The sequence below is a fragment of the Alosa sapidissima genome, chromosome 2, assembly GCF_018492685.1.
Source record: "Alosa sapidissima isolate fAloSap1 chromosome 2, fAloSap1.pri, whole genome shotgun sequence".
Taxonomy (NCBI): Eukaryota; Metazoa; Chordata; class Actinopteri; order Clupeiformes; family Clupeidae; genus Alosa; species Alosa sapidissima.
The window spans coordinates 37317444-37329943 of NC_055958.1; the positions used below are offsets into that span (position 1 = coordinate 37317444).

Consider the following 12500-nt stretch of genomic DNA (forward strand, 5'->3'; position numbering starts at 1 on the left):
TAGTGTAAGTAGAGGCAGATTCTTCGGTTGTCTTTTCTTCTGAATTCTTCTTCTTATCTCTCCTTGACCTTATGACCTTATGGTCAAAGGAAAGTGCGTAGAGGTGATAAGAGGTGAACAGGTTATAGGACAGAAAATCCAAATGCATCCATATCAACATTACCAAATGCCTTTAAAGTGGAAATGAGGATGTTAAATGCAAAGTCATCATACAGTGCTATAGATTAGACATACCTACAGGCTACACTACAGCATGGTAAGCATTTTGAGATACAGTGCTATAGATTAGACATACTTACAGGCTACACTACAGCATGGTAAGCATTTTGAGTATCTTGCTCAGAGCTAAGCCCCAGTGAAGAGAGACTGCGAGCGTGCTGGTGCCTCCGTCCTGGTTCGGTGTGCAGCAGTCCCAGTCCCAGCTCCAGTTTCCCTGGGCAGCTGCTGCTGCCTGCTCTAGCCGCTGTGGCGTATCTCAGCGGAAATATAAGATCTTTGCTGTGAAAGTGGCGGGGGGTGGAATGACATCACCCTGTGTTTCCTGGAAAAGGAATTCTTTAAAATCCCAAACCTTGAGATGTGGGTGGGTGTGTGCTGGCTAGTCTGTCTCTCTCTCTCTCTCTCTCTCTCTCTCTCTCTCTCTCTCTCTCTCTCTCTCTCTCTCTCTCATTGTCTCTCTGTTTCTTATTTTCTTTTTCTTGCTCTCTCTTTCTTTGTCTTTCTCTCTCCCTCTCCCTTACAAAGTGTGTGTGTGTGTGTGTGTGCGCGTGTAAAATGTGCAAAAAGCCACTAACACAGCACTGTAGACTCATTAATATTGGATAGCCATTGATTGGTTGAAAATGTAATTAAGGAGCTATTGATCGGTTGCGAGACTTAAGCTGATGCTGTGTTTTGTGTGTTGTCATGGTGATTAAAATCCATCTCTTTTCCTTCCAGATTTTCCAAGGCAACACAAACTATTTCCAGGAAGTGCGCAACAACTTCATCCCACCAATCGAGGCGCGGTACATGAGGATAAGCCCCGCCCAGTGGCACCAGAGGATCACGCTGAAGTTGGAGCTCCTGGGGTGCCAGCCCCCTACAGGTAATCAGCCAATCACAGCTCAGCAGGATGCCAGACCCTAGCCAATTATATTACAGAATACTTGTAATTCTTTTGTTTTAGTGTTTTATGTGATTGATTATATAGTATTTTTTTTATCTATCTGTTATATTCTTGTACTTATACTTGTATTGCCTTGTCTTGTACTATATGTCTTATGTATTTTAAAAGTGTTATAATGTTGTATTTTAACTTATATATTTTAAAAGGGCTATAATGTTGTCTTAAAAGTGCTATAATGTTAACTTATATGTATTTTAAGTTGTCTCTTAACTTTTCTATATTCTGTTCTTTTCATTCTTGTTTATTTTCATGATAAATTGATTTAGCTCATCTGGAGAGCACCTTGGTAGAAGTGCTGTTGTTTTCAAATGGACGCTATGAATAAATGTGACTTGATTTGATCACTCCGGAGCTAACAGAACTAATAGACTGTGTGCTTAACGTAGAGCTTGCATCCAGAGGGAAGGACACAGCTGTGGATGAAGTGTTAGACATTATTTCAGTTTCAGGTCCAGACAGTTGTGCAAATCTCCATGTGAGTAAGGCACTAGAGAGTGGGAGTGGCCTTGTGAGTGAACTAACCCCGCCTTAACAGCTGTTTTCTCTCTCCCCATTGGTCAGTGTGGCCACGAGTCAACAACCCGGCCCTGCCTCCCCCGAAACTCAGCACACAGCGCCCCCTGCTGGAGCTCAGCACACACACACCAGAGATCCGCAACAACACCATGCCCCCACACACAGGACACGGTGAGACACACACACACACACACACACACACACCAGAGATCCGCAACAACACCATGCCACCACACACAGGACACGGTGAGACACACACACACCAGAGATATGTAACAACACCATGCCCCCACACACAGGACACGGTAAGACACACTTGTACACGGTAAGACACATTGTGCTCTGTAGAGGTTTTAGTAGTTTTGGTTGGTTTGCTGTGCTAATGGCTGTGTGGTTAATGTTGAGCTATTGCATGGTAATAATGTAATATTGTGTATTTATGATGCTCTGTGTAGTTATGTACTTATGTTGGGTGTTGATGTTGTTTTAGATGTTGCCCTGGCTGCAGTGCTAGTGCCTATGTTGGTGTTATAGAGATTACACTTTGTAGTATTGCTGGGTGCTGTGTAGGGATGTCACAATATTTCTCATCGAGGTGAAAATCTGTCTCGTGGAGAGGTATTCAGTTGTAGCAAATGGTTCTCCATTGGAACTACAGCTCACCTAACCTGTACAAGGGGTTGCTGTAGATCTGAACTTCACCGTGAGTTGAGGGAAAAGTCAACAAAACTCTGTGGGATTTATGTCACACTCTTAAAGGAGCCACACCACCTTTTCAAGGGTCTACTGACAGTCTTATGGGCCCGATCCCAAAGTCCGGACTCACAGACTCACAGACTTTGCTGCGCGTTCTTGTGAAATTCGTAAGGGCTTAGGGCTGTCCCAGTGTCGCATTTTCAAAGGGCGTGAGGGTTTGAGTAGCCTACACACTTACTTACACTTACTGAGCCCTTTCCGTGAGTCTGCATCAATGCACACTTCACCAAAGGGAATTACCCACAGTTCAAAGCATTGTGTTGTTTACCACGGAAACCATAGGGAAATCCGATAATTACAAAGGTAAACAACTGCACGACACATGACCACGGAACGTGTCAGCAACATCTTTGTTGTTAAACGTTGCCAAGGTAACGTGATCGCATGAAGTTCTGTCCCAATCCCATTTATACCCATCTGAGCCCATGTGGCCTCTCACTCACTTAGCACCTGAGATCAATTAAGTCTGTGAGTCTTTAGTCCTTAGTGCTCAGGGCTCAATTTGGGATTCAGCCATGGCAACTTGTGTGATATTACTGACTCAGGAGAGATAACGTAGAGGAAGTGCAAAATAGTCTTTTATAATTTGTTGAAATTAAATGAGGTGACAGTGTGTTCTGTGTAGTGATGCTAGTTTGTTGGTGTTGCTGTTGTAGAGATGTCACTTTGTAGTATTGCTGTGTGCTGTGTAGTAATGCTATGGTATTGTTGATGTTGTTGGTGTTGTTGTTGTTGTTGTTGTTGTTTCAGACGTTGCCCTAGCAGCAGTGCTGGTGCCGGTGTTGGTGATGCTACTGACTGCTCTGCTTCTGGCGGTTGTGTGCAGCTGGCATTGGAAGAACAGGTGGGGAACACTGGGCTGTGTGTGTGTGTGTGTGTGTGTGTGTGTGTGTGTGTGTGTGTGTGTGTGTGTGTGTGTGTGTGTGTGTGTGTGTGTGTGTGTGCGCGTGTGTGTGTGTGTGTGTGTGTGTGTATGCATGTGTATGCATGTGTGTGTGCGTGTGTGTGCGTGTGTGTGTGTGTGATCTGTGATCATCCCCCAGCCCCCCCCCCACACACACACACATACAACTGCACCACCTTATCCCATCCATAGTGTCTATTTGTTTACAAATGTACTTACTGTAATTACACTTATACATAGCCATATTCTACTGCTCTTCATCCTGCACATGCACTTATTCTTAATACTATTATAATGTTATTGTTTCTGCATTACAATGGTACTGTTACCACACTGCACATAGCTGTACATACTGTACATATCTGTTTATATGGTTCATACTAAATATCTATATTTATTCCGTTTTTCTGTAATATATTCTGTTAATACACTGCATATCTCTATATTGTTCTTACTACTACTATAATGGTACTGCCACTACATTGCACATATCTGTACATGTTGTTCATACATTGTCCATATTACATAGCCATATTTATTCTGCTCTTATAAGGTAACTGCTAATACACTGCACATACTTATATTTCCTATATACCTTCTGAAAACTACTGTATACTACTGTCTACACTACACTATTTTTTTGTCCTGTCTATGCACCACCTACTTTGTATATCACATTTCACTTTTCTGCTTTTTTGCACTTCTGGTTAGACACAAACTGCATTTTGTTGTCTCTGTACTTGTACTCTGCACAATGACAATAAAGATGAAGTTGAATCTAATCTACACTACTCAAAGTAAAGTAATATTGCCATGAATTCAGTAAGGATTTAGTACACTGCTTTAATGAGTCCTATTTCCTCCTGTGCCAGTTATGCTATGATGGAATCCTATGCTCCTAAGAATGCATTACACTTCTGAAGTGATGTCACTGTTGACAACACCAAAGGGACATTTGTGACGTCACTGTTGTGACAACACTAAAGGGACATTTGTGACGTCACTGTTGTGACAACACTAAAGGGACATTTGTGCTATTATGACCTCACTGTGTCTGGTTTTAATCTGCAGGAAGAACCCTGAGGTGACCTATGACCTGCCACACTGGGATCGCACAGGTGAGTGTGTGTGTGTGTGTGTGTGTGTGTGTGTGTGTGTGTGTGTACACAGCTTGCATGTTTGTCTTTATGTGGGGGTGTTTGTTTAACCCACTTTCTGTGTTTTTATGCTTTGAGCTCAACCCAGTCTCATTCCTGTGTGTGTGTGTGTGTGTGTATATGTGTGTTTGTGTTTCAGTCTGGTGGAAGAGCATGAAGCAGCTGCTCCCCTCTAAGCTGTCGGAGGGGGAGGAGTGTGTCAGGTACAGCAGCTCCAGTGAGGTCAGCCGTCTCCGCGCCAACCAGGGAATACACACTGAACCCGCAGGTACACACACACACACACGCACACACACACACACACACACACACACACACACACACACACACACACATACAGACACACACACACACACACACGCACACACACACACACACACACACACACACACACACACACACACAGACACACACACACACACACACACACACACACACACACACACACACTGCACATACTGCAGAATACCCACATTCATGGATTCTCTGAATTTGTCACATCCTATTTCTCCTGACCTCTTTAATACTCTCTCTCTGTTGTCATGGATCAGTTGTCTCAATAGGGCATTGATTCCATGGGTTTGAAGATTAAAGATTAATCATGTCATCCTCCATCCCTCTCTCTCTCCCCCTCTCCCTCCCTCTCATCCTCCATCCCTCTCTCTCTCCCCCTCTCCCTCCCTCTCATCCTCCATCCCTCTCTCTCCTCCCCCTCTCCCTCCCTCTCTCCCTCCATCCCTCTCTCCCTCCCCCTTTCTTCCTTCCCATTTCTCCCTCTCTCTCTCTCTCTCTCTCTCTCCTGCTCTCTCTCTTTCTCTAGAGTACGCCCAGCCTCTGGTTGGCGGGGTCATGACCTCTCTGGGGGTCAGGTCAACCTTCAAGCCCGAGGAAGGGGAGGAGCCTCCCTATGACTCACCTCTGACCCCTGACCTTCTGTGCCACGCCTACGCCGAGCCCCTTCCGGCCTCCGGTGCTGAGTACGCCACCCCCATCGTGATTGACATGGCCAACCACCAGTCAGGAGGCCCTGTGGTGTTCGCGGGGCGGGCCCATCTTGCACGGACAGACAGTGGCCAGTCAGCGGGCTCCCTCTATGACACGCCCAAAACCACGCCTGGTCAGGCAACGCCCAGTGAAGGACAGGCCTATCAGGTGCCACAGAACAGCTCCCAGAATGCATCAGGGGTCAGCTGAAGGGGTGAGGCAGTGGAAGAACGTGACCAATAAGAGGAAGGCATTTGCTTTTTCCCAGACATTTACAAAAACACTACCTTCTTATAGATATGTATGGGTGTGTGTGCCATGTGTGTGTGTATGTGCCATGTGTGTGTGTGTGTTTCTGTTTGTGTATGTGTGTGCTTGATTGTGCGTGGCTTTGCAGAGTAGCCTATATGTGTATCAAACGTGTGTGCATCAGTGTCCTCCACACGTTTAAATCGTGCCGAAACAGTCCTATCACTGATGATAACACAGGAATGTTAATGGAGAGAGAGTGTGAGAGAGAGAGAGAGAGAGAGAGTAGCCCATCACTACTGTGTCGCGCACGTCCCGCATGTGTGTTGTAATAATGTACTGTGAGTTTGTTGTTGTTCTCACTGAAACTCATTGGACTGAAAAGCGTTGTGCTGTTTCTGTCCAGTGTTTTCTGTTGTCTTGTGAAAAGCGTTGGCCACACACTTCCATGCCCTGGGTTTTTGTTTGTCTGGTGAGACGTACTGGCCTCAGAGTGGAGGTCACAGAGCATCTGCCAGTTTGGTCAAATGTGATGGCCAACCAGTAGCTCCCCTGGGTTTTTATTTGCCTGTAAGGCAGCTTGCTTCTTTGCTACTTGGGCTTCATCACGGTACAGAGATCTGCTCTAGTGGAGGAGCCTCCTCATTGGCCTCCTCCCCTCTGGGTCCAAACCCGCAGCCCCTTATTGTACATGTAGTGAAAAATAGAACCTGTGTTTTTTTTTTCCTTTTCTATATTTTTTATTTATTTTTTCTCCACTTTTGGTACCTGCTGAAATAAACACACACACACACACACACACACACACACACACACACACACACACACACACAAACACACACACACACACACACACACACACACACACAGTAGCAGAGGTGCCCAAACAGTTGTCAAAGTCCTGCCATTAAGGCTGGCCAAAAGAAAGCTAACCAAGGGTTAATAATGCACTGTAGTCATAGTTACACTGTTGTTGTATAAGCCTTTACCCAAGTAAAATGGTATTCTAAACAGAAGCCAGATAAAAATAGCCAAAGGACCCAGTGGTGCCCATAAATGTGCCTGACTGGGCTTATCTGCCAGGTTTAGACTTGAACTCTGTACCTAGCAGCAGATGCCGTTAGCAGTTAGCTCTCTCCTGTTCTAGGCTACAGCAAATGCTGGGTCTGCATATCTGGTCCTGAATGGGCCTGTGTCTGCCGCATGTGGCCCAGATGTCAGCCATAGTCAGTCACCAGATGTATACGCGGCCTGCCTTCTGCATGACTCTGGCCCAGTCAGAAGGCAGTGGCTTTCCTCCAGCTGTCTAACGAGCCTGCAGTCGCCGTAGCAGCTACCAAGGTGCCTTTTCTCTGATTGTTTAACACTCTGTAAAGTGCCATGAGACATGTGCAATGTTTTGGCGCTCTATAAGTGATATTAAAGGACAATTCCGGCGCAAAATGAACCTAGGGGTTAATAACACATGTGTACCTAGTTCGACCGTTCGCTGGGATTTATTTTTTATGCTGGTCGAATGTGACCCCTTTTTTAATTGCAAACCGCTAATTAGCGTTTAACGCTAGCCTTCGGGGCAGACATACAGTAAAAAGTAATCGCTATTTCTATACCACTAACAATGCTCAAAATAGCACCACACTTACACAGTAGCATAAGGTCTCTACATGTAAACCGAAGCATTGAGAACTTTGTAAGTGTACAGGCAATTTATTAAAAAGAAACACATTACCGTTCACGTCTGGTTCACATACAGACAGGCGCCTTGGGAAACAGAACTCTGGGATGTGAAGTGAATATCACGTGAAATGTTGCTGCCGAATGCACTGAGCGCATAAGGAGAAGCACTGAACGCAACAGGAGACATAAGAGATGGCAGGTTATTTAAACGAATTTGAAGACATCGAGGATGAACCCTTTCGGTTTGATGGATGTCCTCATCTTTTCGAGCTGGAATATACCAACGAAGAGCTGCGGGAGCTCCGTGAAAGGGCTACGAGAGAGAGAGCTACCTGTAGTCAATGCCGCACACAGCCTCGCACTTCTGGAAACTGATGGTGTAGGCCTACCTGCGGACATTGTGCAGCTATGGCCACCAAAGACGAGTGCCTGTGTTGCATAGAGTGGGACCTGTTGCGTCACGACCCCCAAGAGACGCAGTGTTTTGTAGAGTCTGAAGATTTCCCCTCATTGATAAACAGGGCTGGAGTTGAAACTTTTTTCCATGTCCCAAAAAGAAATAGGAGGCAGCGATCCATACCAGAGGGAGCAGATGGACATCCACTAAGTAAGTACACTAGACAAGTTATGTTACATTGGAGCTATTATTTCTGATAGGCCTATATTGAGCAAATTACGTTTGATTTTAGTTCACATTGCCTGCCTGTATATGTGAACCAGACGTGAACGGTAATGTGTTTCTTTTTAATAAACTGCCTGTACACTTACAAAGTTCTCAATGCTTCGTTTTACATGTAGAGACCCTCTTTATGCTACCGTGTAAGTGTGGTGCTATTTTGAGCCTTGTTAGTGGTATAGAAATAGCGATGACTTTTTACTGTATGTCTGCCCCGAAGGCTAGCGTTAAACGCTAATTAGCGGTTTGCAATAAAACTGGTCACATTCGACTAGCATGAAAATAAATCCCAGTGAACGGTCGAACTCGGTACACATGTGTTATTAACCCCTAGGTTCATTTTGCGCCGGAATTGTCCTTTAAATTGAAATTGAAATTTTAAGAACTTTGTCTCAGACAGCCTACCAAGGAAGCAACACCGACGCCAAGATACAAGCTGACGAAAGCGTCAGTTACATGAACACTGTAAATGTAAATGTAAAGATACCCACAATTAATTTAATGGGTCAAATAGAATTGTGGGATTTGAAGGCAAATTAAAATATTGAATAGAAATTCTGGTCAAAAAATCTTAGACGATAGCATTTGATACAGATAATTAGTTTGGTCTGGTCAAGAAGACGGAATGTTTTTTTTTGTCAGTGTCCGAGCTCCCCTCTGCACTAAAGGTGCTCGTTTCGGAGAGTTTAGATTTATCAGCGCAAACGGTACTGAGACTGAGGCCCTGCCCTCTGTCCACCCACACACAGATCACGGTGCGATTAGTCAGCCTGGTTGAGTGTGTCTGTGTGTGTTTAATCATGTCTAAGTGTCTGTATGCAGGGAATGGGTGGGGGATTTAACATTGATTTGTGTATGTGTGAGTGTGTACATCTGTATCGACTGTAAAGAATTTATTGTGATTGTTTGGGTTATGTGGGTGTGTGCGCTTGTGTGTGTGTTTGTGTTTGTGTGTGTGTGTGTTTTAGTTTTACTCCAGGTACCTGCATGTCTGAGTTTGCATCACTGTGTATGTATGTAATGTGAAGGTAATGAGCGTTTACAGGAGACTGTAGGACTCAGTCTGTCGGATGCCATACGACTGTAAAGCAGCAGCCCACAGCCCTCGTCCTGAGAGAGCGAGGCTTCTTTAGACACCAACCTGAGGAAGTACCTGTGTTCTTTAGACACCACCCTGAGGAAGTACCTGTGGTTGGTCTGATGAACGTGCATTAATAAAAAGCATCATGAGGAAGTGTCTGTGTTTGTTCTGATGAACGTGCATTATTAAAAACCACCATGAGAAAAACAGCGCTGGCTCTCTGCTTTGTGTCACGCCACAGGTTTACGCCATCTCAGATCACATTCATCTGACAGTGAGGTGTAGCCAGACAGCACTAGAGCTGGCCCTGACTCAATGTTCTGAACACTTGTGCCCCCTGGTGTACAGAGCGGGAATGACACTCCTGCACTGAAGTGATATCTTAAGCTCACACTAATTCTAGTGATCAAAGATCATTTATATCCTCTTTGCAGTGTCTCTGATGCAGAGAGAAAATCTGAAGATTTATAAAGCCCTGAAGAGTCTATATACTAAAGTATTTCAATCTCTTACACAATTCCCTGGAGCACAAGCACACCAGCACTATTTGTGGTGTTTGTTTAATCCACAAGCACACCAGCCCTATTTGCAGTGTTTGTTTAATGCTCAAGCACACCAGCACTATTTGCAGTAGGAGTTTAATGCACAAGTACACCAGCACTATTTGCAGTAGGAGTTTAATGCACAAGTACACCAGCACTATTTGCAGTAGGAGTTTAATGCACAAGCACACCAGCACTATTTGCAGTAGTAGTTTAATGCACAAGCACACCAGCACTATTTGTAGTAGGAGTTTAATGCACAAGCACACCAGCACTATTTGCAGTGTTTGTTTAATGCACAAGCACACCAGCACTATTTGCAGTAGTAGTTTAATGCACAAGTACACCAGCACTATTTGCAGTAGGAGTTTAATGCACAAGCACACCAGCACTATTTGCAGTGTTTGTTTAATGCACAAGCACACCAGCACTATTTGCAGTGTTTGTTTAATGCACAAGCACACCAGCACTATTTGCAGTAGGAGTTTAATGCACAAGCACACCAGCACTATTTGCAGTGTTTGTTTAATGCACAAGCACACCATCACTATTTGCAGTGTTTGTTTAATGCACAAGCACACCAGCACTATTTGCAGTAGGAGTTTAATGCACAAGCACACCAGCACTATTTGCAGTGTTTGTTTAATGCACAAGCACACCAGCACTATTTGCAGTAGGAGTTTAATGCCATGAGGATCTCTCCAAAGTTCCTCCATTTGCAGCATCTTTCTCTCCAACCTCACCTCCCCATTCCACTACATACATATTTCTTCCCTTCGTCTCCTGAATTTGTCCTCTCTCTTCTCCACTCGTTCTCCTCTCTCTTCCCTCTTCACTCCATCTCTGTCTTTCTCTCTCCAGCATTCACTCTCTCTCTCCCTTTCTCTCTTTATAGACTGTCTATCCTCTCCCTTCCTCCCCTCTTCACTCTCTCTTCTGTATCCTTCATCTCTCCCTTTCTCTGCCGCATCCTTCTTACCCACCATTATACGCTCACACACTCTTCCCCTCAGTCCCCTGATCTGAGATCTGTGGTCTGATCTGAGCCCAGCTGCGGCAGCAGTAAGGTGTGCTGATCTGAGATCTGTGTTCTGATCTGAGCCCGGCTGTGACAGCAGTAAGGTGTGCTGATCTGAGATCTGTGTTCTGATCTGAGCCCGGCTGTGACAGCAGTAAGGTGTGCTGATCTGAGATCTGTGTTCTGATCTGAGCCCAGCTGCGGCAGCAGTAAGGTGTGCTGATCTGAGATCTGTGTTCTGATCTGAGCCCAGCTGCGGCAGCAGTAAGGTGTGCTGATCTGAGATCTGTGTTCTGATCTGAGCCCAGCTGCGGCAGCAGTAAGGTGTGCTGATCTGAGATCTGTGTTCTGGCCTGAGCCCAGCTGTGGCAGCAGTAAGGTGTGCTGATCTGAGATCTGTGGTCTGATCTGAGTCCGGCTGCAGTAAGGTGTGCTGATCTGAGATCTGTGTTTTGGCCTGAGCCCAGCTGTGGCAGCAGTAAGGTGGGCTGTGTGCTGAACATGAACACTGCTCAGGGGACTGATCCAATCATTCCAAATTGAGTTCTGGACCAAAACCACATTGACCTCTGGAGCAAAACCACCAGGCCGGCGTGCGCCAATGCTGGTGTGGACTCCTGACCAGAGCAGACACGGCTTTTAATACACTGGTGGTGAGCCTTTGTTTCTCTCTCAGTCTGCAGCAAGGCAAGCTGATGCAGCACTCTTCAGACTGCAGACATGGTCAGGCTGTCACAGCCGATGAGAGTCTATTGGTCTGTCTGTCTTCTTACAAACAGACCCAAGCGGAGAGATACGGCATTCGGTGTTAGAGAACCAGTGGGCCCCACCAGTGTGGACCGGCTCCTCTACTGGCTACTACCCTGTGTCCATTTCCAAGCCCATGTAGAAGCCACCATGCTGGGTTCAAGCTGGATCTGGATTCTTGCTCCCCCTGGTGGACAGAAAGGGTTTGTCATACTTGTACTGCTCTGTCAAAGTGATGTGATGAAATATATCCCATTAGCTCGCATTACATGAAGCACATGGCATATATAGGTGTATGGTATAGTGTCTCTCTGTCCACACAACTCTCAGTACATTAACAATAACAACAGGGCTGGCATTGTTTTTTAACAAGCTAACTCTTTATTAAATCATATCCATAATTAAAATACATTTGTATCTGCCCTAACATAGTGTCCACATCATTTATTTTTAGGATACATATTCTACATTCAGTGAATATTTTACAAATCTCACAAAATCTCAAAATTCCATCATTCACAGACAGTACAGTAGAAAACATTTGTATGTAAACATCACACATCAAACTTCAACATTTTAATCTCCCAATTAGATTCTCAATAAAATACAGTTGAATGCCCCTGTCATCCTCCCATTGGTCAATCTCTTCTGCAGCTGGGTCTGTCACCACAGCCCACCTCCCTAACCCCCCTGTTGTGCACTCCTCCTCCCACCCCTCTCTCTTTCTCTCTCTTCTTACCTCTACTTATCTATCCATCTTTTTCCAACCCTCCTCCTATCATTCTCTTTCTCTCTCTCTTTCCACCTCTCTCTTTCTCTCTGATGTTCTTTCCACCCTTTCGCTCCATCCTCTCTATTCTCTCTGTTCTCTCTCTCTGTTCCCACCCCCCTCCACAGTTTCTTCATGTTCTGTCCATCCACTCCTCTCCCCCCCCCCCCCCCTCTCACAGTTCCTTCATGTTCTGTCCATCCACTCCTCTCTCCCTCCCCCCCCCTCTCTCACAGTTCCTTCATGTTCTGTCCAT

The 12500-nt window shown here is 45.3% G+C and overlaps 4 protein-coding genes across 8 annotated transcripts in view; 1 reads left to right on the forward strand and 3 right to left on the reverse strand.

Moving 5' to 3' along the window:
- The window catches only part of dcbld2 (discoidin, CUB and LCCL domain containing 2), a 24323-nt gene extending 14946 nt beyond the window's left edge, over window positions 1-9377 (forward strand). The window contains exons 10-16 of one of the 2 annotated variants that reach the window (XM_042070709.1): window positions 940-1087; window positions 1730-1855; window positions 3191-3284; window positions 4416-4462; window positions 4641-4769; window positions 5322-5699; window positions 9116-9377. In XM_042070709.1, the coding sequence (XP_041926643.1) occupies window positions 940-1087; window positions 1730-1855; window positions 3191-3284; window positions 4416-4462; window positions 4641-4769; window positions 5322-5695 (918 nt within the window). In that variant the 3' untranslated portion in view covers window positions 5696-5699; window positions 9116-9377. The remainder of the gene's footprint in view (window positions 1-939; window positions 1088-1729; window positions 1856-3190; window positions 3285-4415; window positions 4463-4640; window positions 4770-5321; window positions 5700-9115) is intronic. The other variant, XM_042070699.1, reaches the window with a different exon arrangement.
- LOC121690338 (zinc-binding protein A33-like) overlaps window positions 1-12500 on the reverse strand; it is a 698440-nt gene that overhangs the window by 74367 nt on the left and 611573 nt on the right. The gene's annotated exons all lie outside the window — the stretch shown is intronic.
- The window catches only part of LOC121690097, a 790202-nt gene that overhangs the window by 41470 nt on the left and 736232 nt on the right, over window positions 1-12500 (reverse strand). The window lies entirely within an intron of this gene.
- tmem30c (transmembrane protein 30C) overlaps window positions 11834-12500 on the reverse strand; it is a 4862-nt gene continuing 4195 nt past the window's right edge. The window contains exon 7 of the mRNA XM_042071121.1: window positions 11834-12500. This exon is cut by the window's right edge and continues 273 nt beyond it. The gene's annotated coding sequence lies outside the window, so the exon portion shown is untranslated.